This window comes from Molothrus ater, chromosome 1, assembly GCF_012460135.2.
Source record: "Molothrus ater isolate BHLD 08-10-18 breed brown headed cowbird chromosome 1, BPBGC_Mater_1.1, whole genome shotgun sequence".
Classification (NCBI taxonomy): Eukaryota; Metazoa; Chordata; class Aves; order Passeriformes; family Icteridae; genus Molothrus; species Molothrus ater.
The window spans coordinates 2,636,852-2,658,755 of NC_050478.2; the positions used below are offsets into that span (position 1 = coordinate 2,636,852).

General features: G+C 47.6%; 1 protein-coding gene across 1 annotated transcript in view; it reads left to right on the forward strand.

Moving 5' to 3' along the window:
- Positions 1 to 424: 424 nt before the first annotated feature.
- The window catches only part of OBSCN (obscurin, cytoskeletal calmodulin and titin-interacting RhoGEF), a 159,842-nt gene continuing 138,362 nt past the window's right edge, over positions 425 to 21,904 (forward strand). Inside the window, 3 exon segments of the mRNA XM_054514079.1 lie at positions 425 to 624; positions 10,793 to 11,907; positions 19,364 to 19,633. Coding sequence (XP_054370054.1) covers positions 10,806 to 11,907; positions 19,364 to 19,633 — 1,372 coding nt within the window. The 5' untranslated portion in view covers positions 425 to 624; positions 10,793 to 10,805.

Consider the following 21,904-nt stretch of genomic DNA (forward strand, 5'->3'; position numbering starts at 1 on the left):
ACCTACTATTGATCTGATGCCTTTGGGACAGGATTCCTGTCCAAGTGTGCAACGCTGATAATTCAGCAGCCCCCCATTCCTGAATCCCCCCATCACATTTAGCTGTGGCATGGACCCTTGAGGTACACCTCTGACCCTCCTTGTCCCCACAGCCTGTCCCCAAACCTCCACTTTTGGGGTTTTTGCCCCCTTCTGTTGCTGGGCTGTGGCAGTGAGTCCCTAAAGCGCTGCCCTTTTGCCTGTGTGCTGCAGGAAATTTAATCTGCCCGGTAAATGACACCCAGAGCTATTTTGGAGCTGGGCTCTGGAGGCAAGGAGGAGCACGTCAGCGATTTGACTGGAGGAGGACAACCCAGAGGAGGGTCAGGGGGGCGGCACAGCCTAACCCTGGCCAGCAGAGCCACTGCAGGGGGACTTGGGGGCACCTTCTGCACCTCCCTGCCATTGCTGAGGTTTCTGTTTTATTTCCTGGAGGGGAAAGCGGGGGGGAACCCAAGCCAACATGGTCTCCCCACGTCCTCTGTTCCCCTCTTCCCTCTTCCCTCTCCTTTCATCTCAGTAGGAATCGGATTTTTCTTCCTCTGCCCGGAGCGTTGTCCTCCCCAGACTCAGACAAGACTCCAGGTAAGACCAAAGCCTTCAGCTAAGGAGAGGTGGATTTGGGGATGCTGGAGGTCCAGCAGGAAGTGGAGAAGGTTGTTGGTAGCTGAGGGAGGGTGAGGTTGGTTTTGTGCTGGGCTGGTGGATGTTTTGCTTTATGAAACTTATTTGGGCATGGAGCTGAAGGTGCAGGTAGTAAATCCCTCCTTCCTTTTCTCTGAGCCAAATGTGGATTGTTTTGCTTAATTACTTCTGAGCAAAGATCAGCCTCAGGAGAAAGTGAAAAAAAATCAAGTTTAGAGCTGTAGACTCAACTTGATACACTTTTTCCCCAAATCTGAGACACCACTGGGCGTGGAGAGCCTGGAAAAACACATGGAGAGGTGGCAGAAAGGAATGTTTCAAAAACCTTTATTTCCAGGGCATCATCTCAGTGCAGCTTTTCTCTTCAGCCAGGACTTTTTTCCCCTCTGAGCTCCTCTCTGGTGTCAATACAGATCCACTCTGCAGCCCCCCATCCTCCTCCCATTTCTCCAAATGGTTCTGAGGGGAGATAGGGAGAGATGGAGCTGGACAGCTGAGGCTATTTTGGGCCCTACAGCTCAATGGGGTGGAGTGACTGTAATGACAATGACGTGCACTTGTTAAAATACAAGGGCTTAGGTCGTGGCTGATTGTCACCAAGGGAATTCTTTGTCCATATGGGAGCTGTGACCCTGCAACTCCCTCCTGTAGGAAATCACATGGGCTAAAACAGGAGCATTTCTAGCTTTGCAAGTCTGGTTTATTTTCTGGGATTCTGCCACAGCTGCTTCTCTTCTGGCCTGTGTGTAAAGCAAAATGCAGTTGGGTGAAATTTGTGATGAAGTTTCTAGATTTATGTTGCTCCTTTTCTGTCTCCTGGGTGAGAAACCCCAGAATTTGTGTGTTTTCTCTGCATTTGTCTCCTTTATTCTCAGCCCCACAGAAAAGGAGTGAGCATCACAATGTGCCCAGGCCTCCCTGCTGCTTTGGCCTTTTGCTGTTGTCAGAGCAGCCCTGGGAGGCTCAGAAAAATAGAAGGAAAAGTGGCTGCTGTGGAGTCCTGAGGGGCTGCTCTGTGCAGTTTTGGGCCTCTGGAAGTTTTGGGGGTGGTTTTGTAGCTCCATCAAGGGTGGGATGTGAAGTCCCCATGTTGCACTAAAACCCAAGGAGGATGAAATCCCTTCCCTGCATGGAGTTTCTTGGAGCTGTTGGTGTGTTGATGGAAAATGGTTTCAGGCCAGGTGGCTGAAAGTGGGATGAGTTTTCTAAGATAAGTCTGTCTCCGTAGAGAGGAAAGATAAAAAGTGTTTTAAGCATATAAATCACCTAAGAGACTTGAATCTCTCGTGGTTTTTATGGAGTTTGTGCTGCTTACGTGGCTGGGAGGTGTCTGACCCTCTTGCCCCGTGATGTTCACAAACCACGTGATTTGTTCTTTCTCCTTGTTGGAATTCTCTAAATGTTTGAATCCGTGTTTGCTACCAATCATTGGGAACACCCAGGTTATTGGTAAGGGATTAACAGGGGGAGCATGAGGGGGTGCAGGTCCCTCTGAGGCACTTGGTGCATTTTAGCCATACCCTGAAGGTCAGAATTGTCTTGAGCTTCTCCTTTTCCCTGAGGGCTGCTCACCATGTTTAACACCATGTCAGCGCCTGACCTGCCAGGAGCTTCCCCTCAACATCTCCCATGGATTTTGGCTTAGGATGGAGGCTGTGGATGGGAGGGAATGCAGACAAACCTTGTCAGAGTCTCTGTGGTCAAGATGACCCCAAGGTGTTAGAAAGTCTCTTTTTTTCCCAGCCTGGTGCTTGAAGAAGGAGTAAGGATTCTTTGGCTGTGGTTTTCAAGGTTGTTTATTCTCTGTTATTTATAACATTCATTTTCTGACCTGCTGAGATCTGTCTGGCAGGTTGGTTTGTGGCACACTGACCACCCTTGGGGTGGTGTTATCTTTTTATACTAAAACCTACGTGTACTTTATTTACAATAATTTTCCAACACCTATCACCTATGTTAGAACACCCTGTCTCTACTCTAAACCAATCCAGAAGTGCCAACATCACCCAGAAGATGGAGGCTAAGAAGAAGGACAAGGCATGCCCAAATCCCTCCATCTTGCCCCCTGAACCCCCATTCTAGGAACCCCAAAATTCAACTTTTCTACTTTGTGACAAGCTAACTATCGTTCTACTTAAACTCTCGTGGCTTGCAAATCTTCACATAAGGTTGGTAATTTTCTCCATGGGTTAAGATCAAAGGCACAGGTGTCTTTTGCTTTGTGCTAGGACCTGTGAGCCCCCTCCCAGGGGCTGGAGCCATCCAGGGCAGCCAGAGGGATGTCCTGGGTTCCAACAAAGCCTTACTCCGAGCCCAGTTTGGAGCTCCTTGCAAAAGGCTTTGTGTGCTGCAGGTTCTGTGTCCAACACCTCCAGTGATGGATCCCCCACAGAAACCTCCCCCATCTGCCCATCCAGTGACCTTTGGACATGCCAAAATCGCTTCTCCCTCACTGGAGTGGAATTCAGAGTAGGCCAAGCTAAGCCCTGAGCCCAGCTCCTGAGGCACAGATACCGCTGGAAGGGGATAAATCCCGCCCGCCTGGATTAGAGCGCCGAGCCCCGATTTGGGGGTGTCATGGGCAGGCAGCACTGGGTGTGCTGGTGTGCATTTCACCCCCAGAGCTCCCTGTCTGCTCTGATGCCTCTCAGGCACCCACCAGAGCCTGGCTGATGTCACCCAGCCTGCAGCTGACACCCAACCCTCGGTGCTATTCCAGAGTTGTCCATTCCCTGGGAGGCTGCTGGAATTGAGAGGGCAGCTGAGTTGCTGCTGTTTTCCCTCAGCAGGATTTTAAACATCAAAGGAAACCCAAACTTCCCATTTGACAACTCATGGACTTCCCTTCCCACCCACGGATTCCATTTCCTGATGTTTTTAGATGGAACAATACAAGCAGATAAGTCGTGTAAAATGCAGTAATAGCGGCGCTGCCTTGATTTTTATCTGGAGCTTTCGTTTCAGGGATGTTCTTTGAAAGCTCAGGATTCAGAGACAGGAGGTTCCCTGTAAATCCTGCCTTTCCTGTCAGGAAAAGGAGTGAGAGGATTAGAATCTAGCATTGCAGAGGAAGCTCAGGAAACATAAACTCCAAAGGCAAGAAAAATACCTCAAATCAATGTATTTTTGACCAAAGAAAGGGTAAAAGAGGATTGAGGAAATGAGCAAACAGGGTCATGAAGGGCTTAATGTGGTGTTGAAATTCTGTGCTTCTGATCTGTGTTTGGACCTTGGTGATCCCTTAGGTTTAATTATGTCCCCAAAGTCTCTAATTTTGCTACTCATGGTCTCCTTTGTCTCGGGAATGTTTTATGGGATGGATTGCACGGTGCTTTTTGCTCTGAGTCGTGGTTGAGAGGAATAGTGGATTTGTCTTTCCAAACAAGCTGTGGGGCTGCTGGTAGATAAAACCAACACTGGGAGACAAAAGAAACAATGGGAAGGGTTCCACTGATTGATTAATGGAAAAAGATCTTTGCTTTTACAAATAAACTTTAGGTTTGCTGATAAATGAAATTAGACATGGAAAGATGAAAGAATGAAAGAAAGAAAGAAACAAACAATGGAGAAGAAAAACCCCTAAATTCCATAAGAATTAAAAATTAAAAGGAGGGTTATATATTAGAGGGGAATCTTTGGTATCAGGTGTTTTGGGAAGTCTGAACCTCTCAAGTACCTCAGCCAACGGGGAAAGAGAGAAGGGAAATGTGGCTGGAAATTGGGATAAAAAGGAGGTTGTGACCTCCAAAAATTTGAGAGATCCCAGGAGAATGCCCCATGGCCTCTCCCTTTATTTGAATAAAGCCAAAAAGGACTCCTCTGACTCCTTTTTGGACATAAACCTCTGGTGTAATTTTCTTACAGTAGTGGACAGGATTCTCTTTCTAATCCTTGAATGGAAAGGCTTGGACAGAGAATGACCTGTTCCCCCTGTCCTGTCTCACACCAAGAGCTTCATCACAGGCTGCTGATAGCCTGGGGGACAGCTCAGCTCACCATGGTTGGGGACCTCTGCCCTCTCAGAGCCTGTAGAAGGTGTCCAGGTGCAGATCAGCTCCCGATGAAACAATGTGAAACCAACCCAACCCATCAGCTAGCACTGCTCAGTGAATCCCAGGAGGCTGGGATGGAGCCAGGCTGGGACAGCTGAAGGTCCAGCATGGGGAAGAGAAGGCTGCAGGGAGAGCTCAGAGCCCCTGGCAGGGCCTGGAGGGGCTCCAGGAGAGCTGGAGAGGGACTGGGGACAAGGGATGGAGAGACAGGACACAGGGAATGGCTCCCAGTGCCAGAGGGCACGGAATATTAGGAGGAAATTCTTCCTCAGAGGGTGGCAAAGCCCTGGCACAGGTTTCCCAGAGCAGCTGTGGCTGCCCCTGGATCCCTGGAAGTGTCCAAGGCCAGGTTGGATGGGGTTGGAGCAGCCTGGGACAGTGGAGGTGTCCCTGCCATGGCAGGGGTGAAATGGGATGATTTTTAATGTCCCTTCCAACCCAAACCATTCTGGGATTCTCCTTCAGAACCCCCAGCTGCCAGGACAGACCCAGGAGTGCAGCTCCTGCCTTTGGTGAGCCCCTCCAGCCACCACAGGAACAAGAAGAGCCCCAAACCCAGGGGCAGGCAGGCCAGGAGCAGAGATCCCTCGTGTCTGAGGGCTGTGGGGTGGCTCAGGTGGGAAGGGACCCTCAGGGGGGCTCCAGTGCAACCTCTGACCCCAAAACACAGGGTATGGGCCAGACCAAGAGGGGCACAATCACCCAGCTGGGCTCTGCAGGCTCACTCTGCCCTTTGCTTTATTCCTGATGCCAGTGAGGGAATGTGGATGGAGGAATTGCTGTCACAGGGCAGGTGGTGACCACACATGGTGGGGTAGGGGTTTTGGGGTCCAGGTGTTTGATCGTCACTTCTCACTCTAGAAATCACAGAATAGCTTGGAGCACCCTGGGATGGTGATAGGCGTCCCTGCCCGCGGTGAGGTGGAACAGGGTGGTTTACCAGGGGTGGACCATGGGTCTCTAAGGTCCCTTCCAACCCAAACCATTCAGGATTTGGTGATGAACCACCATCAGGGCTCTCCGCCTCCTGATGAGTCCCACTTCCAAATATTCCATCAGGAACTGGACAACTCTCTGGTGGCTCCCACTGCAAGGCACTCATTCCCCTGACCATGGGAAGCAGACACTGGCAGTGGTGGCACAGGAGTGGGCAGGAGGCCTGGACCAGCTGCTTGTTGGCTCCAGGGCAGTGATTTCTTTATTTATCTGACAGCTCTGTGCAGTGCTGCCTCTTCCCCCAAACACAAACCAGGGGAAATCTGAATGAATAAAGACATAAGCAAAATTATACGTGCTGCCAGTTTGCCTTTGGCGTGCTCAGAAATGCCCAGGACGGGAATGTGATCTCTGCTGCAAATGATTCATCACAGAGGGATTACGTGGGGAAATGTGACACTGGCAAATGTCTGAGATTTATTGGAAAGGGCATTTGCATTGACTGGCTTTATTCATGCTTTGTTGCTGGTCCTGTTGCTTCCAAGGGAGTTTTCCTGGCACTTGCAGAGAGTGGCTATTTTTTTTTTTTTTTTAAGTTTCAGAGTTATTGGACTTTTTTGAAGTTTGAATGAATCTGTAAGTAATTGAAATCAGAGTAATTATTGAATAAGTTGATTGACAAGTTACACAGTAGAAATATTAAATCTTGTCCTTTCAGTACATTCACAAGTCTATCCTCTCCTGGCTCCTAAATCTATTTATCATCCTAATCCAGTGTTTTATCCCATTTGAAATTAAGGAATATAACTTATCTTGTGCAGCCTGTCTAACTTGTTAGATGTGTTAGATACACACACAGCCTCATCCTTGCTGCAGGTTAGGATTTCGTGCCTCTTACTGCATTTCATGCTCTGCACACCCATAAAACAATTTTTCCCCCCTTTTTTTCAGATGGGGCCTAAAAATACTACAATTGGAGTGTCTATCTCATAATTATAAAGCAAGCCAGCAGCAAAACAAGGAACCAATCCTGTTCTTTCTTTCCATGTTAGAAAAATATCCAAAATAATGATGAGCACGCACTGTTTTCACTGATACCTGGGTTTTCTTCTGGCATTCTGGCCATTCATAAAGGTGTAAAAACCTTATAGAGTGTGAAGGCACGTGGTGAAAGCTGCTGGAGGTGTAGGTAAAAGCAGGGGATGTGGGTTTTCACCCCACACTAGGAGGTCTGTGGCCACAGGGTCTTGAACTGGGTGGGGAGGAGTTGCAAACACCAGATGAGTTTTTGGGAGCCATGGGAGAGGGAAGCTGGACCTTGAGGCCACTGGGAAGAAGCATCTTGGATGGATTTGCTGCACCAGTTTGGTTCAGGAGCAAAACCAACAGGAGTGTGGTGGTTTTTGGCTGTTCCTGACTCTCTGTTTTTTGACAGTTTTTTGACTGCTGCCAACTCTCTGTTTTTTGACTGTTCCCGACTCTGTTTTTTGACTGCTTTTTGGCTGTTCCTGACTCTCTGGTTTTTGACTGGTTTTGGCTGTTCCTGACTCTGCTTTTTGACTGCTTTTGACTCTCAGAGGTACCAGGGAACATCTGGGGTGTGGTTTTTTGGGCACAGCTTAGCAGGGAGAGAAGGCTGCACTCTAGGAAGTGAGCAGCATAAGAGCATAAGCTTTGGGAGCCTTCACCCTGCTCCTGCAGGCCCAGAAAGGTGTCCTGGGGCCCAGGTGATGGGAATGGCACACAGATGGGCTGAGGGAAGGCCCTGGTTGCTGAGAGGTCCCTGGCAGCTCCTCTCCTGTCTCTGTAGCCACCTCAGTGCTCCAGGCACTTGTCCATACTATGCAGAGCCCAGTTTGAGGGAGAAGTGAAGTAACTCTATTTTTTTGCTCTTTTTGACACTACAAAGCTGGAAATAAGTCAGAGTGATGTCTCTGTTGGACACAACAGGAACCCAGGAAGGGTGAGATTGTGGCACTGTCTGCTGAAGGTGAATCCAAGTGCTTTGATGGCACAGTGCAGCCTGAAGTTCAAGATAATGGCTGGGAATTACTAGGACATGAGCTCTGAGTCTGTGTTTTGATTGTTAACTCTCAGTTAATGCAGTGAAGGGTTCTGCTGGGCTCTCCAGAGCTGAGCTGAACCTCAGCATCTCCTCCTGAGCGCTGAAATGGTCCTTCCCCAAATGAGCAGGAGACTCTGATTGTCAATCAATCGACTTCAGTGGAAATTTCCACTGACTTCAGTGTACTTTGGCTCAAGTCCCAGGCTCCTATCTGCCCCTTCTAGCCCTCCATGCAGCTTCTCTGCTTGCAGCTGCACAAGCGTTTATGGAAAACACATTTAAGAGCTCAGCTGAGGGCAGAGGTTGGGGTTGTAAGAGGGTCCAGAGAATTTCAAACTAATTCAGAGATTTCTAGACTGGTTTGAGACCAAGAGAAAACAAGATCTGTGTATTGAAGGTGGCCACTTGACAGAAAGTCAGCTGGTCAATGATGACTGCAAGTCAATCATTCTTTACCAGCTTAGCACGTACTAAAAGTAAGTTTTCCCTGTTACTTTTTTCCCCCCTCCCAGATTTAATGTTTGGAACTTGTTTCTTTATTTTCTAACGATTTGTGGCAGAATAATGAAATTTGCTCAATACCAGGAAACAAAAGCAACCAAAATTGAATTAGTTTAGAAAGGATTGATCTCGTCTAAAAGGAAAAGTCTTTGATTGCTCCTTGTTATTTTGTGTGGTCTTTGGAGTGGGAGACACAGGGTAGGACAGGACATGGGGTATATTTTCTGTTAAACGTAGAAAGGTTACATTTGGTTTTGCCTTAGATCTGTGACAAGGATGAAGTTTGAAGTTTGGCTTGGCAATACTATTGGAATGATAATAATGATCCCAAAATCATGGAATATCCTGAGCTGGAAGGGACCCACAAAGACATTGAGTCCAGCTCCTGGCCTTGCTCAGGACAACCCCAAGAATCCCACCCTGTGCCTGAAGCAGTTTTCCAAAAGTTTCTTGGGCTCTCATAGCAAATACCATTTTGTATTTTTGTGCCACCCCTTTTCCAGTGTATGGATTTAATGGTAAACTTGTATTTTTCAATCCCCAGCAGCATAAATGGAATTAAATTTATAATCTCTTATTAATTTTCATGCACTGTTTGTCATTTATCTCAGCAAGCACATTGTCATATATACACTGTGCACATAATTATTTGCTAGCCCATCCCTGTCTTGATATGAAGAAGTGGGACGGGTGACAAGAAATTGGTAAAATCAGTGATTTTTCCCAAGGTCATGCAGCAAGTTGATCCTGCCCTCAGTCCCTGATGCCATCAGTGATTTGTGCATTAACAAAAATGCACTGACAGGAGCTGGAGGAGGATGGAGAAATGGTGATTTAAGAAATTAAAGCAGGGTTTTGGCCTGCTCCTATTGATTTCTGCTGGAGCAGGGGGGAGCTGGTGAGAGCACCTGCCATTGGGTGAGAGAGTGGGTGGGTGTGTGGCCAGCAGGGAAGCCAAACTGCTGCAGGATTAAGAAGGATATTTCTGTCTCACTGACTGGGTTTTATTTCCTTTCTGAGTTACAGCACCCAGAGCCCTGGTCCTTCTGCTGTGTGCAGCACTCGGAAGGTGAAAAAGCAGGGATGTGCTCACCTGGAGTAGGACCATTCCCATGGTCAGGCAGGAGCTGCCAGGACAGAGGGGTCTGGCATCATGAGGCCAAAGAGGTTAAGCAGTGTGAGAAATAGCTACTCACTTTTCATGGTTTAGGAAGGTTTATCAAACCTTATCAAAAATACAACAGGAGACTGAATAAAGAAAAAGGGTTATGGTGCTGGGAGCAAAAGATTTTCCCCGCCATGTGTTCAGCCCCCTCACAATGGAGGTTTTCCCTTTTAACCCTTTAACCCCTCCCAAAGTTCTGTCCATCAGCCCCTTCTTTGCTGTGCAGTGGTGGAGATCTCCTCCTCAAATCCTGATTGAAGGTCAGATGTCCCCACAGTGACAGGCCAGCCCTCCCAGGTGTCCCAACTCCAGCTGTCTCTGGATAACCACGTGAGGGGGTACAACATAACTATAAATCTATAAACTTTTCTTAACCTACCTACATGATTATTGTCCATTAATTGTGAGAGTCAGTCATGGCATTACTCATCTATCACAACAGCTTGAAGAGAAACGGTGCACTCAAATCTTCTTGGAAAACCTGGTCTAGGGGGTGACATTGCTACCCATGGCAAGGGGTTGGAACGAGATGATTTTCAAGGTCCCTTCCAACCCAAATTCTGAGATGGAGGCAGTACTTTGATGGGCAGACCTATCTCAGATTGTGGTGTCCAGTTTGTTCCTCGTGGTTGCAGAACCAGCCCATCCGTCACAGAGCTTTAGTGCAGGTCACTTTCTGAGTGCCACAGAGGAAAGGCAGCATCATTTTCCTTCTGTATGAACTGCCCAGAGTTCCCTTTCGCCCAGAGGCTCTGTGGGGAAGTGAACTGCCTTATGCAGCAGTTTATTACCCTCAAATATAAGAAATCCTCAAGACCAATAATATTCTAAGGCTGCCTCACCCATAATGAGAAGGGCATTGAAAACATGGGTGTTGCAGAAATATTCACTGAAAAATACTTTTGCTAAGATTTTTCTCCTGAGAAGCTGAGAGAGCTCAGAAATTGAATGTAAACAATAATTATCTGCTGCTATGGAATGCAACAGGTGCATCTTTGATTGGTCTCATGTGAATTGTTTTTAATTAATGGCCAATCACAGTCTAGCTGTGTCAGGACTGTGGTCAATCACAAGATTTTATTATCGTTATTTCCTTTCTTTTCTAGCCTTCTGTTGAAATCCTTTCTTCTATTCTTTTAGTATAGTTTTAGTATATAATTTTCTTTTAATATAGTAAATATCATAAAATAATAAATCAGCCTTCTGAAACACAGAGCCAAGATTCTCATCTTTTCCTCTTCCCTCGTCCTGAAGATGAGGGAAACATCATCACACATGGGGGTTCCAGGTGACAAACACCCTGATAGCAGGGGACTGCAGTGATTTTTTTGTTTTTGGGTGCAGCCTCTGCCCTGCTCTCTGCTGACACTTTTCTCTCTCTCCCTGCAGGAAGGAAGCCAGGATGGATTACAGCTCGCTCAGCGGGGTCCCGCGCTTCCTGACCCGGCCCAAGGCGTTCATGGTGTCTGTAGGGAAGGACGCCACCCTGAGCTGCCAGATCGTTGGAAACCCCATCCCAGTGGTGAGCTGGGAAAAGGATAAACTCCCAGTGCAGTCTGGGGGAAGGTTTAAAACCACAGAGGATGGGGATTTGTACCGGCTAACCATCTACGACCTGAACCTGGAGGACAGTGGCCAGTACATCTGCCGGGCCAAGAACACCATCGGGGAGGCTTTTGCTGCTGTCAGCATCAAGGTGGGAGAGGAGACCACGGTCACAGAGTCAGCTCCTTACTTCATCCAGAAACCTTCCAACATCAAAGTAACCCTGGGAGAAGACGTCATGTTCAAATGCAAAGTCCAGGGCAGCCCTCCCCTCTCAGTGAACTGGGAGAAGGATGGGAGATACTTGAGGAACAAAGCAGATGCTGGGCGCTTCCAGATCGAGTCTGCTGGCGAGTCCAACGCTCTCACCATCCAGTGTGCCCAGCTGGGGGACAGTGGCACCTACACATGCCGGGCAGAGAACCTCATCGGCTCCGCCAGCGCCTCGGCCGCGCTGGTGGTGGAAACGCGCGGCTCCTCCAACCCCGACGGCAGCGGCAAGACGGCCTCCTTGCTGTCCCACCTGCAGAAGAGGCGGGAGGAGATCAGGAAGATGGACATCTCCCACGGCACTCTGGACCCTTCCTCTGCCTACTCGGCGGTGGAGGGGCTGTCCAGCCTGGGCTACAGCCTGTCCCGGGACTACGAGCGGGCGGCGGGGCTGGCCAAGGGCGCGCGCAACGCCGCGCTCGGGGCGCTGACGCGCACCTGCAGCGTCACCGAGGGCAAGCACGCCAAGCTCAGCTGCTACGTGACAGGAGAGCCCAAGCCCGTGATTGTGTGGAAGAAGGACAACGAGGTCATCGTGGAAGGCCGGAGGCATGTTATCTATGAGGATGACCAGGAGAACTTTGTGCTGAAGATCCTCTTCTGCAAGCAGACAGACAACGGGCTGTACACCTGCACGGCCTCCAACCTGGCGGGGCAGACCTACAGCTCTGTGCTGGTCACTGTCAAAGGTAGGTGGATGTGGTTCTCAGCAGGGTGGATGTGCCTGCAAGGACACACCCTTGAAATAGGGTGGGGTGGGTGGTTTGGTTTGAACAAAACATCTGCCTCCAAACTGCTGCAGGGGAGGGTGTTAGATGTGTCACACTTTTGTTGTCATTCTGAAGAACTTGGACTGACCTTCACAGGTGTGGAGTGACGCTCTGAAGGCAAGTTCTTCACCACTGACTATGGCAAACAATGGCATCCTGGACCTTGGAGGTTCTCTAGGAGCATTCAAGGAGCACAGACAATCCAGCAACCCAAGCTGGGAAAGGCTGAATAAAGCTCTCCTGGTAGAAAGGGCTTGTGCACTTGAATAGATGACCTGGGGACAGAGTCCCATTGCTGGTGGTTCTTAGGAAGGGCAGTAAAGAGGTGCCTGCAGGGGTGGGTGAAGCAGAACCCGAGGGTATGATGCCTCAGGTTTTAGCTTTTATATTTTTCAGATTCTGTGCTGCTTTAGTGTGTGGGTCTGAGCTTCACATCAGGGCATGCTGAGCTCTGTGCACAGAGCAGGGAGACAAAACAATTCCTGCTCCAGCTGGGCACCAAGGACAAATGATCCAAATCTCAGCCCCAAGAGCACAAACACCGTGGGCTGGAGAGAGAAAAACAAGAAAGATGGGACTGCCTGGGCTAAAGCTGAAATTGGACAATTCACTCCAATATGTAAATGGAGCAGAACTGATCGAAGTGAGAGACCCTGTGAGCGCTCATGCATTCTGGGGCCATTTTAAGTTCCTGGGGTACAGCCCTGGCTGGGCTCTTGTGCTGCCCAAGTTGGATCTATTGAAGCCTCCTAATAATCCCTGCTTTATTCTTTAGCTCTGTCCAGCCTCTGTTCTAGGTCAGGCCTCACAAGGCAGCAGCTGGTTGTGGGGCAGCTGGGGTGCACCAGATCCCCAAGGCTCCTGTCAGTCCTGCTTTCACAGTGATGTAAGAGATCCTTTTCCATGCTCTGGGTCAGTGACTGCCAATGCCCTGTCTCACCCTCCAGGCTTTAATCACATCTGGGTATGTATTCACCATAGGGTTTACTCAGACGTGCCATTTGTAGTAGTAGTGGAACCCCCTCCCTACAAGATGAGCATGTCAGGCTGCCTCAGATCCCCTGGGGGACCTACTCCAACTCTAATTACAGTCCAGCTCAGTTTTCCTGAACAGTGACCCACCAGCAGCCTGGTTCTTGCCAGGCTCTTCAGCCTTTTCCCAGCTTGGGTTGCTGGATAGTTTGTGCTCCTTGAATCCTAGAAAACCTCCCAGGTCCAGGATGCCATTGTTTGCCACAGTCAGAGGTGAAGAACTTGCCTTCAGAGAGTCACTCAACACTTGTGAAGGTCAGTCCAAGTTCTTCAGAATGGCAACCAAAGCGTGACACATAGTTTTTACAGAATCCCAGAATGGTTTGGATTGGAAGAGATCTTAAAAATCATCTCATTCCAACCTCCTGCCAGGGGCAGGGACACCTTCCACTAAACCAGGTTGCTCCAAGCCCCATCCAACCTGGTCTTGAACAATCCAGGAAGTTCTAAATTTTCCAGCTGCTCGCCCATTTGGCATGGGGACAGCAGGCAGTTTGGAATCCAGGTAGCACCTGTAAATGAGCTGTCAGAGACAAAAGATTTTGCCACTCCAGTGGTAAAAGGGATGATTTTTCACTGGCAGCAAAATAAATTAGAAACACAATTAAGTAGGAATTAGCTGTGCTCCACAATCATCTTTAAGCCTCTCAGGTGTTACCTGATTTTCTGTTTTCCCTTTTTTGGAAAGTGGCTCAGTCCCTGTGCCCATCAGGGACACCTGATCCGTGGAACTCACTGACCCTTGTCCCACCCCTTGCTGTCCCTCGGAGGTGCTGAGTGGCGTGGGGAAGGGCATTTGTCCTGTTCATAAAGCTGTGATTACCTCCTGAGCTGGGACTCAGAGCTAGAGATCAGTCCTGGCCCTCACCCTGGTGGGGGATCACTTTGAGGATGGATCAAACTCATTTCCCTGCACAGCACCTTGCAAAAACAAGCCCCCCCCTGCTCTGTCTGTGCTTATCTTACTGCTCTCATGGCTGCAACCTGCTCCAAAGGAGATGAGAAAAGCAAGGGGAGCAGCCAGTCTGGGAGCAAGCACCACGGGAAAGGGTTATTGATCCCTGTCCATTGTCCAGAGCTGCCTATGAGTCAGGAGGCTGAAGTGGAAATGTTTATGGATTGTTTATTTTTTATGCTGTACCACGTTTGGCTCCCTGTCCAGGCCAAGGCTGCCATGGAAAATCTACGTGTGTTGGTTATAATTAGGCCCTGATAAATGACTCTCCTTTGGAAAGTGGCTCAGTCCCTGAAGTTCTTCTCAGCCCTACCAAGACAGGGTCAGAATGATGCAGCAGATGAAAAAAAGCTTTTAAATCTGTTGAGCTTTTAATTCTGTTGTTTGTCTCACTGGTGATGCCATTGGTTCATCTGCTGTCAGGCTTAGGGAGGGAGATGATCTTGCCATGCAAACTTCTCTTTGCTCAGCCATGTAGGAGAGGGTGAATTCTCCAAGCGGCCACCCCTAGAATCATAGGATCAGAATGGTTTGGGCTGGGAGGGACCTCAAAGGACATCTGGTTCCAACCTCCTGCTATGGGCAGGGATGCACTCATTAGACCAGGTTGCTCAGGGCCCTGTTTAAACTGGCCTTGAACACTTCCAGGGATGGGACATCCATAGAAAGCCTCCTATATTCTGTCAATCTATATCATAGGGACCTAAGGACACAGAAATCCAACATTTGTGAACTCTTTGTTGAGCCTCTGCCTTAAAGATCACTGAGCTGGAAAAAAAAAAAAAGGGATTTTTTTGAGCTGTTCCTAAATGAGATTTAGTGAATCAGACTTAAACAAAGAAAGGCTACAGGGCAAAGAATCACTCTCCTAAATAAGGAAAACTGGAGCTTGATTAGATTCAGAAATGTGTCTGGAACAGAGATAAAATCACAATCCGTACACTGAGATGTGAGCTCTAAAAGGAATTGGGGGAATTGTGCCCAAGAATAAACCTTTAACAAATCAAGGAGTGAGGAGGGTGGGAGGAACATAAATAACCAGCTTGGCTTTGCTGAAGGCTTTGGAGATTTCCCTGGGCCATGTGTAAAGTTGGTGAGAACAGAATTCAGGTCTCCACCCTGGGCCAAGCCGTGTTCACTGGAGTCCCTGAATAAAGTAACCAGATACTGGATGAGAAGGTTAAAGGTTGCAAGCCAAGCAGGATGGAGATGGGAAAAACACCCTGCTGCTGAGGCCACCTCATTCTCCCTTTGATCAGATGGGATTTTGGATGGTCACTGTCATGGCAGTCACATTGGAGATCTGAAAGAGAATTGCAACTTGAGAAATGAGGAGGTAGAAAGGAAATTGGGAAAGCACAGTAACTAGGAAGCTCAAAGGCTGAATATGGTGGAAGCTTTTCAATCCACATTTAGCCAGCTCATACTGGGAGGATTTTCCATATTCTTACCTTTCCTGAATTATTTTCATTGACCAGAGGGAAAACTTGCCTCTGGAATAATAAATGTGAGAATTCCAGCAATAAGAAAGAGGAAATGTAGGCAAGTGAAAAACTGAGGTCCAGAGAGCAGATGGGCCTTGATAAGGTTAAGAAAACACTGGGCTTCTTTGCAGGCTGCACCTATTCTTAGCAAAATATGTGTTAGCAGGATTTGCCTTTTAAAAATAACATCCTCTCATTGCCAGTTTGCTTGCCGGGGACCAAGCAAAAAAGCCTATGATAGACTGGAGAAATATCTCCTCAGGATAGGCAGCAAAATGAATCTCTGATCCAAATTCTTGCAGTTTCCTGCTAATTCCATGAGCTGCTCTTGCTCTGTGCTCCCTCAGTGTTTTGCTCTGCTGTGGCTCTCACATTTTCCCCAGTGGGCAGGTTTTGGCAGCTCTCTTATTTTCTGTTTTATTTGCACCTCTCTGACCTGGGTGTGCTGCTGGTTATGGGCCAGATGGTTTGGGATGCCTGCTCTCAGGAGACCTCTGGTCCTTCTGTAGTCCCCTGACCCAAATCTAGCCCCTCTGCCTGACCAGGCACTTTCTAGACCTTGTAAAGAGCATGGAGGGATGCTCAGGAGGAGGAGGAGGAGGAGGCTGGTGGGTTTTGGAACCACTCTAATATCTCCAAAAGCCCTGGGCTGGGTTCATCCCAGGCTTCAGTTCAGTTTATCAGCTGCTGTTGCTCCAAAGCTCCATTCAGAGGGAGATAAGATGTGTGTGCAGGACGAAAGCAGAGTTGTTTTCAGAGGATATCTGTGACCCCAAGCTGCCAAAGATAGCCTTGCACTGCCTTTCCCTGGCTGGGAGAGCAGTGCTGTTCCTGCAGCACGCTCCTAAGAGTCAACCAACCCTGCGGTGCATGAACATTTTAAGAGCTTTTTCCTGGAACAGCTTTTTATTTTTTATTTTTTTTTTTTAATTTAGGTACTGCTTAGTGACTGTAAAGGGAGAGGGGTTAATGATATGGCCAGCTGCTCCAAGTATGGGAATACACTTGTGTGCCTCTCAGGTGCAGCTTGTGTTTCTTTTTGGCCCCTGTGCAGCTCTGAGTGTTCCCAGTGGCAGCTCCAGCCTCCCTCCTGCCAGAGGGCTGCATCCCTCTGATCAAAGCTTGCTTGGCCTCACAGAATCCCAGAATGGTTTGGGTTGGAAGAGACCTTAATCCTCATCTCCTTCCAACCCCTGCAATGAACCCCTTCCACTGTCCCAGGTTGCTCCAAGCCCTGTCCAGCCTGGCCTTGGACACTTGCAGGGATCCAGGGGCAGCCACAGCTGCTCTGGGCACCCTGTGACAGGGCCTGCCCACCCTCAGAATAGAGAATTTCATAATAATATCTTATTTGAGCCTAAAAAAAAAAATCAGGAAAAAAAGAAAAAAAGGCTAATCACCATCTGGAGTGTGGGCAGAGCAGATCTGTGACCGTGTTCACAGGGGGCTTAGGATGAGGGAAGAGACAAGGATATGACTCCATGTTTCAGAATGCTGATTTATTATTTTATGATATGTATTACATTAAAACTATACTAAAATAATAGAAGAAAGGATTTCATCAGAAGGCTGGCTAAGAATAGAAAAAGAAGGAATGATAACAAAAGCTTCTGTCTCAGACAGAGTCCGAGCCAGCTGACTGTGATTGGCCATTAATTAGAAACAACCACATGAGCCCAATCCCAGCTGCACCTCTTGCATTCCACAGCAGCAGATAATCAATGTTTACATTTTGTTCCTGAGGCCTCTCAGCTTCTGAGGAGAAAAAATCCTAAGGAAAGGATTTTTCATAAAAGATGTGTGTAACACACATCTGTGTAACCATAGCTGAAGGCTTTTCAAGGCAAGACTTTGACTTGCCTTAAACTGAGGTGTATTTGGGCATAACATTAAAAAAAAAGTAAATTTCCAAGTTGACATGGTTAGTGTCACCTTCCTGTTCCTGGACATATTGTATGGACTCCCAGTCCAGTTTTACCCTCAGGATAACAAAGGTAGTCCATGACATTGCTCCCTCCAGGTGTCCTGTCAAGCCTTTAGAGTCTGGTATCTTATTTAAACAGAAAGAGGGGAGCTTTATATCAGATATTAGGAAGAAATTCTTTACTGTGAGGGTGGTGAGGTGGGATGGAGTCACAAAAACCAGCTGGGAGCTGGCACAGCTGTTACTGGGAGATGAAGGTACGTATCCAGGCATGATCCCTCACAAAGCATGAGCAGTGTTTCAGCACTGGCTAATCCAGTGTGTGACATGACTGTGGCACCAGTCCCGTGGCCCTGACCACCAGCTGTGCTCTTCAGTCCAGCTCCCCTTTCCCCACTTTTGGGCTGGGGTATCAGGGTGATGTCACAGCGCAGCTGTCGCTGGAATTTGTCATTGTTCAGCTCATAAAATGACTTCCCTCACTGTCATGCAGCTGCTTGGTGGGTTTGATCTATGCTTGGGTTGGGCCCTCAGCCAGAGCACTGCAGCCTCACTGCTGGAGGAGGGCTCAGGCTGTTGGGAGACTGGGGCTCAGTCTCTATTTCTTTTATTTTTGTGGGCAAAAGCTGATACAGAGCCTTTGGGGCTGGTGGGGAGAACAGAGAACTCCTTTTGTGCACATCTGATTGTGCACAGCCACCTCACAGCTCTCTGTGCCCCTTCAGATCACTTCTGCTCTAAGACCCTTAAAACATTGCTTCTTTCACCAGCTCAGCTGCTCGCTCCCACCTGGAATTCCTGCCCTGTGCTGTGTCCCATGCCCAGCTTGTCATTAAACCGTCGCAGACACGTTTTATGAAAAATCCTTTCCCTCGGATTTTTCCTCCTGAGAAGCTGAGAGGCCTCAGGAACAAAATGTAACCAATGGTTATCTGCTGCTGTGGAATGCAACAGGTGCATCTGGGATTGGGCTCATGTGGTTGTTTCTAATTAATGGCCAATCACAGTCCAGCTGGCTCAGACCCTCTGTCCGAGACACAAGCCTTTGTTATCATTCTTTCTTTTTCTATTCTTAGCCAGCCTTCTGATGAAATGCATTCTTCTATTCTTTCAGTACAGTTTTAATGTAATTTACATCATAAAATAATAAATCAGCCTTCTGAAACATGGAGTCAGATCCTCATCTCTTCCCCCATCCTAAGATCCCTGTGAACACGGTCACAATTAATCCAATTCTGGAAGGATTCTTTTTAAGGCCTTTTACTCCAACCTGGCCTTGACCTCTTCCAGGGATGGGGCAGCCACAGCTCTGTTACTGTAATATTTTATGAAAAATCTCTCGGCTAAGATTTTTTTTCTCTTAAAAAGCTGAGAAGCTTCAACTTCTTTATGTTTTGCTGCTTTAAAATATAATTTAGAAAATTGTTTACTCAATATGTAAATTGATTTAATTTAATGTCTAATCACAGCCAGCTGTGTCAGACTCTCTGTGTCTGTCACCAGATTTATCATCATTCTTGTCTAACCTTCTAATGTCTCCTTTCTCTTTCTTTAGTATAATTTCATATAATATAATTTCATATAATATAGTATAGTTTCATATTATATAACTTCATGTAGTATAGTATAATTTCATACAGTATAATTTTGTATAGTATAATTTCATATAGTATAGTCTAATATAATTTCATATAGTATAACACACCACACCTATCATATAATATCATATCATATCATATAATTAAATATAATATGGTATAATATATTATAATATGGTATAATATAATAATCAGCCTTCTAAAAACTTAGAGTCAATTCTCATCTCTCACTTCATCCTCAAACCCACAACACCACAACACAGCTCCTCTGGACAATGTGTGTTAGGGCCTCACCACCCTAACAGAGAAGAATTTCTTCCAAAATTCCCATCTAAACCTGTTCTCATCTCTCATTCTCCTTCCTCTTTTTTACCCTCTTAAGAACCCACCATACCCTTCAAGGCAAAGCTGAAGGACCTCGAGGTGAGGGAGAAGGAATCTGCCACGTTCCAGTGCGAAGTGCCCGTGGCTGGGACAGAGACAGCTTGGTTCAAGGAGGAGACCAAGCTGCAGCAGAGCAAGAAGTACAACATCGAGGAGGAGGGCACCTACCGCCGCCTCACCGTGCAGAACGTCACCACGGATGATGATGCTGTTTACATCTGTGAGATGAAGGAAGGGAGCAGGACCATTGCAGAGCTCTCTGTCCAAGGTAAGTGCAATAGGAGCCTCCTCAAGCCGAGTCTCATAAGCTCTTGGAGGTTTGTTTCACACCCAAGATAGCTCAGGTACTGTAGAAGGCATAAAATCAGCAGGATGGCTTCTGTGATAGTGTTGGATACAAAAAGGTTTTAATAAAAGGCAAAATAACAAAGCTCTTTACAGAGAAAAGCCCAGCCAGGTTCAAGAGTTACTTGCCCCTGGTGAAACACCTCAGAAAAGCCATTAGTTTCTTTGTTCTCTTCTTCTTGTAGTAAATTGCTCAGCTACCTTAGAAGGCATAAAATCAGCAGGATGGCTTCTGTGGTAGTGTTGGAAACAAAAAGCTTTTAATAAAAAGCAAAATAACAAAACTCTTCACAGAAAAACCCAGCTAGGTGCAAGAGTTCCTTGCCCCTGGTACAACACCTCACAAAAGTGATTAGTTTCTTTGTTCTCTTCTTTTTCTAGTAAATTGCCCAGGCAGGACCTTTTTGGCTTCTGTCCAATTAGCTATCCTGAAGTTTGAGGTGAAGTCCCCCAGGCCCTATGAGATGTCTTTTTACCTAATTGAGAAGAGAAACTTCTGGGCTTCTTTCCTTTTTAAGGGGACAAAGGACACTTTTGTCACTCTGTCAAAGAGGGGAGGGGGGAGGGCACATTACTACAGGTAAGAACAGCTCTTGGTATTTCAGATTGGCCAAAAGCGTGGGATTCACACGTGAGGCTCTGGGTTTGACCTTGTGAGCAGGGTTTGCCATGCCCGTGTGGGCACTGAAGAGGAGCAGAGTCCCTTGTGGTGTGAAGATGTGGTCAGTGGTCCTTAGGGCTCCTGGCAGGGTGTCTCTGGACACAGGGCCACGCAGCAGGGACGGCTGTGTTGAACAAAATGTCACACAGTGGGAACCCGTGCTGAAAGAAGCTCCCTCCAGCTGTGGCCTGGCCCTGTAGACTTCTCTTTGATGCCTTGGAGTGGCTTCCTGAAACAGAGTCTAGGTAAGATTAAGAGAATAAAAGTGGGTATTTATTAAAGGCCTTCAGTAGGTTCACCTTGGGCAGTCAGAAACCTCTGAGAGGGGCTACACCCAGGATGGATGATGGCCGTGAGTTTTTCACACAGCTACAAGCTTGGTCCATTTACATTCCAGGGGTTAATCCTCCAATTACAGCTTCAGGTAATGAAGTAATTTACTCCAAGTTTTCTCTCTGCAGCTCCCAGAATGACCAGGTTGGAAGAGACCTTCAAGGTTGAGTCCAACCCAGCCCCAACAGCTCAACCAAAGCCTGGCACCCAGTGCCACATCCAGGCTTTGTTAAACACACCCAGGCATAGGGACTCCACCACCTCCCTGGGCAGCCATTCCAGAACTTTATCACCCTTTCTGTGAAAACCTTTTCCTGCTATCCAACCTGTATTTCCCTTGACACAGCTTAAGAGGAATTCACTGCTTACATCTCTCAGGGCCTGGGACAGTCAGGTGTCCCTGAGTTTCAGGCCTAGAGAGGAATTGTTTTGTCTGAATAAAACAGGAGAAAAGGAGCTGACAGGCTATGGAGTTTAGAGTTATACCCTAAAGCAGTACAGGATCTGAAAAATATAAAAGCTAAATCCTAAGGCATCACCTTAATATGACCCCAAGCATCAGATGTGTCCCCTGGCACTGTCACACCCATCTTGTCCAGTGAACAGAATGGTGACTCTTGTTCAGGAGTGGTGCTGACCACAGTGGAAAGGGGGCTTAGCAGCTGTGGTTTGTGGCCAGATGTGTGGTGCAGGCTGCAGTCAACACCAGCATGGTTTAGATTGGAAAACACAGCTCCAGATCCCTGGTAGCTGAGCTGCTCTCTGGAGTTTAGGAAGGGGACAAGGAAAGTCTTGGGACTCTCGCTGGTCAGAGTGACCCTGAGATGTGTTAGAAAGTCTCTTTTCCCAGCCCAGTGCACAAAGGAGTCAGAGCTCTTCAGTTCTCGGTCTCAAGGTTGTTTATTGTTCCTTAGCTATAAAATTCTTTCTCCTGGCCTGCTGAGGTCTCCTCAGCAGGACACACAGAGGCACTCTGCCTGCCCCAGGGCTGTGTTATCTTTTTATACTAAAAACTACCTGTACAATATTTACAATTAACTTTCCAATACCTATCACCTATCTTAGACAGTGAGCTTCTACTCTAAACCAATCTAAAAGTGCCAACATCACCCAGAAGATGAAGGCCAAGAAGAAGAAGAAAGGCTGGACACACCCAGATTCCTCCATCTTGCCCCCTGAACCCCCATTCTAAAACCCCCA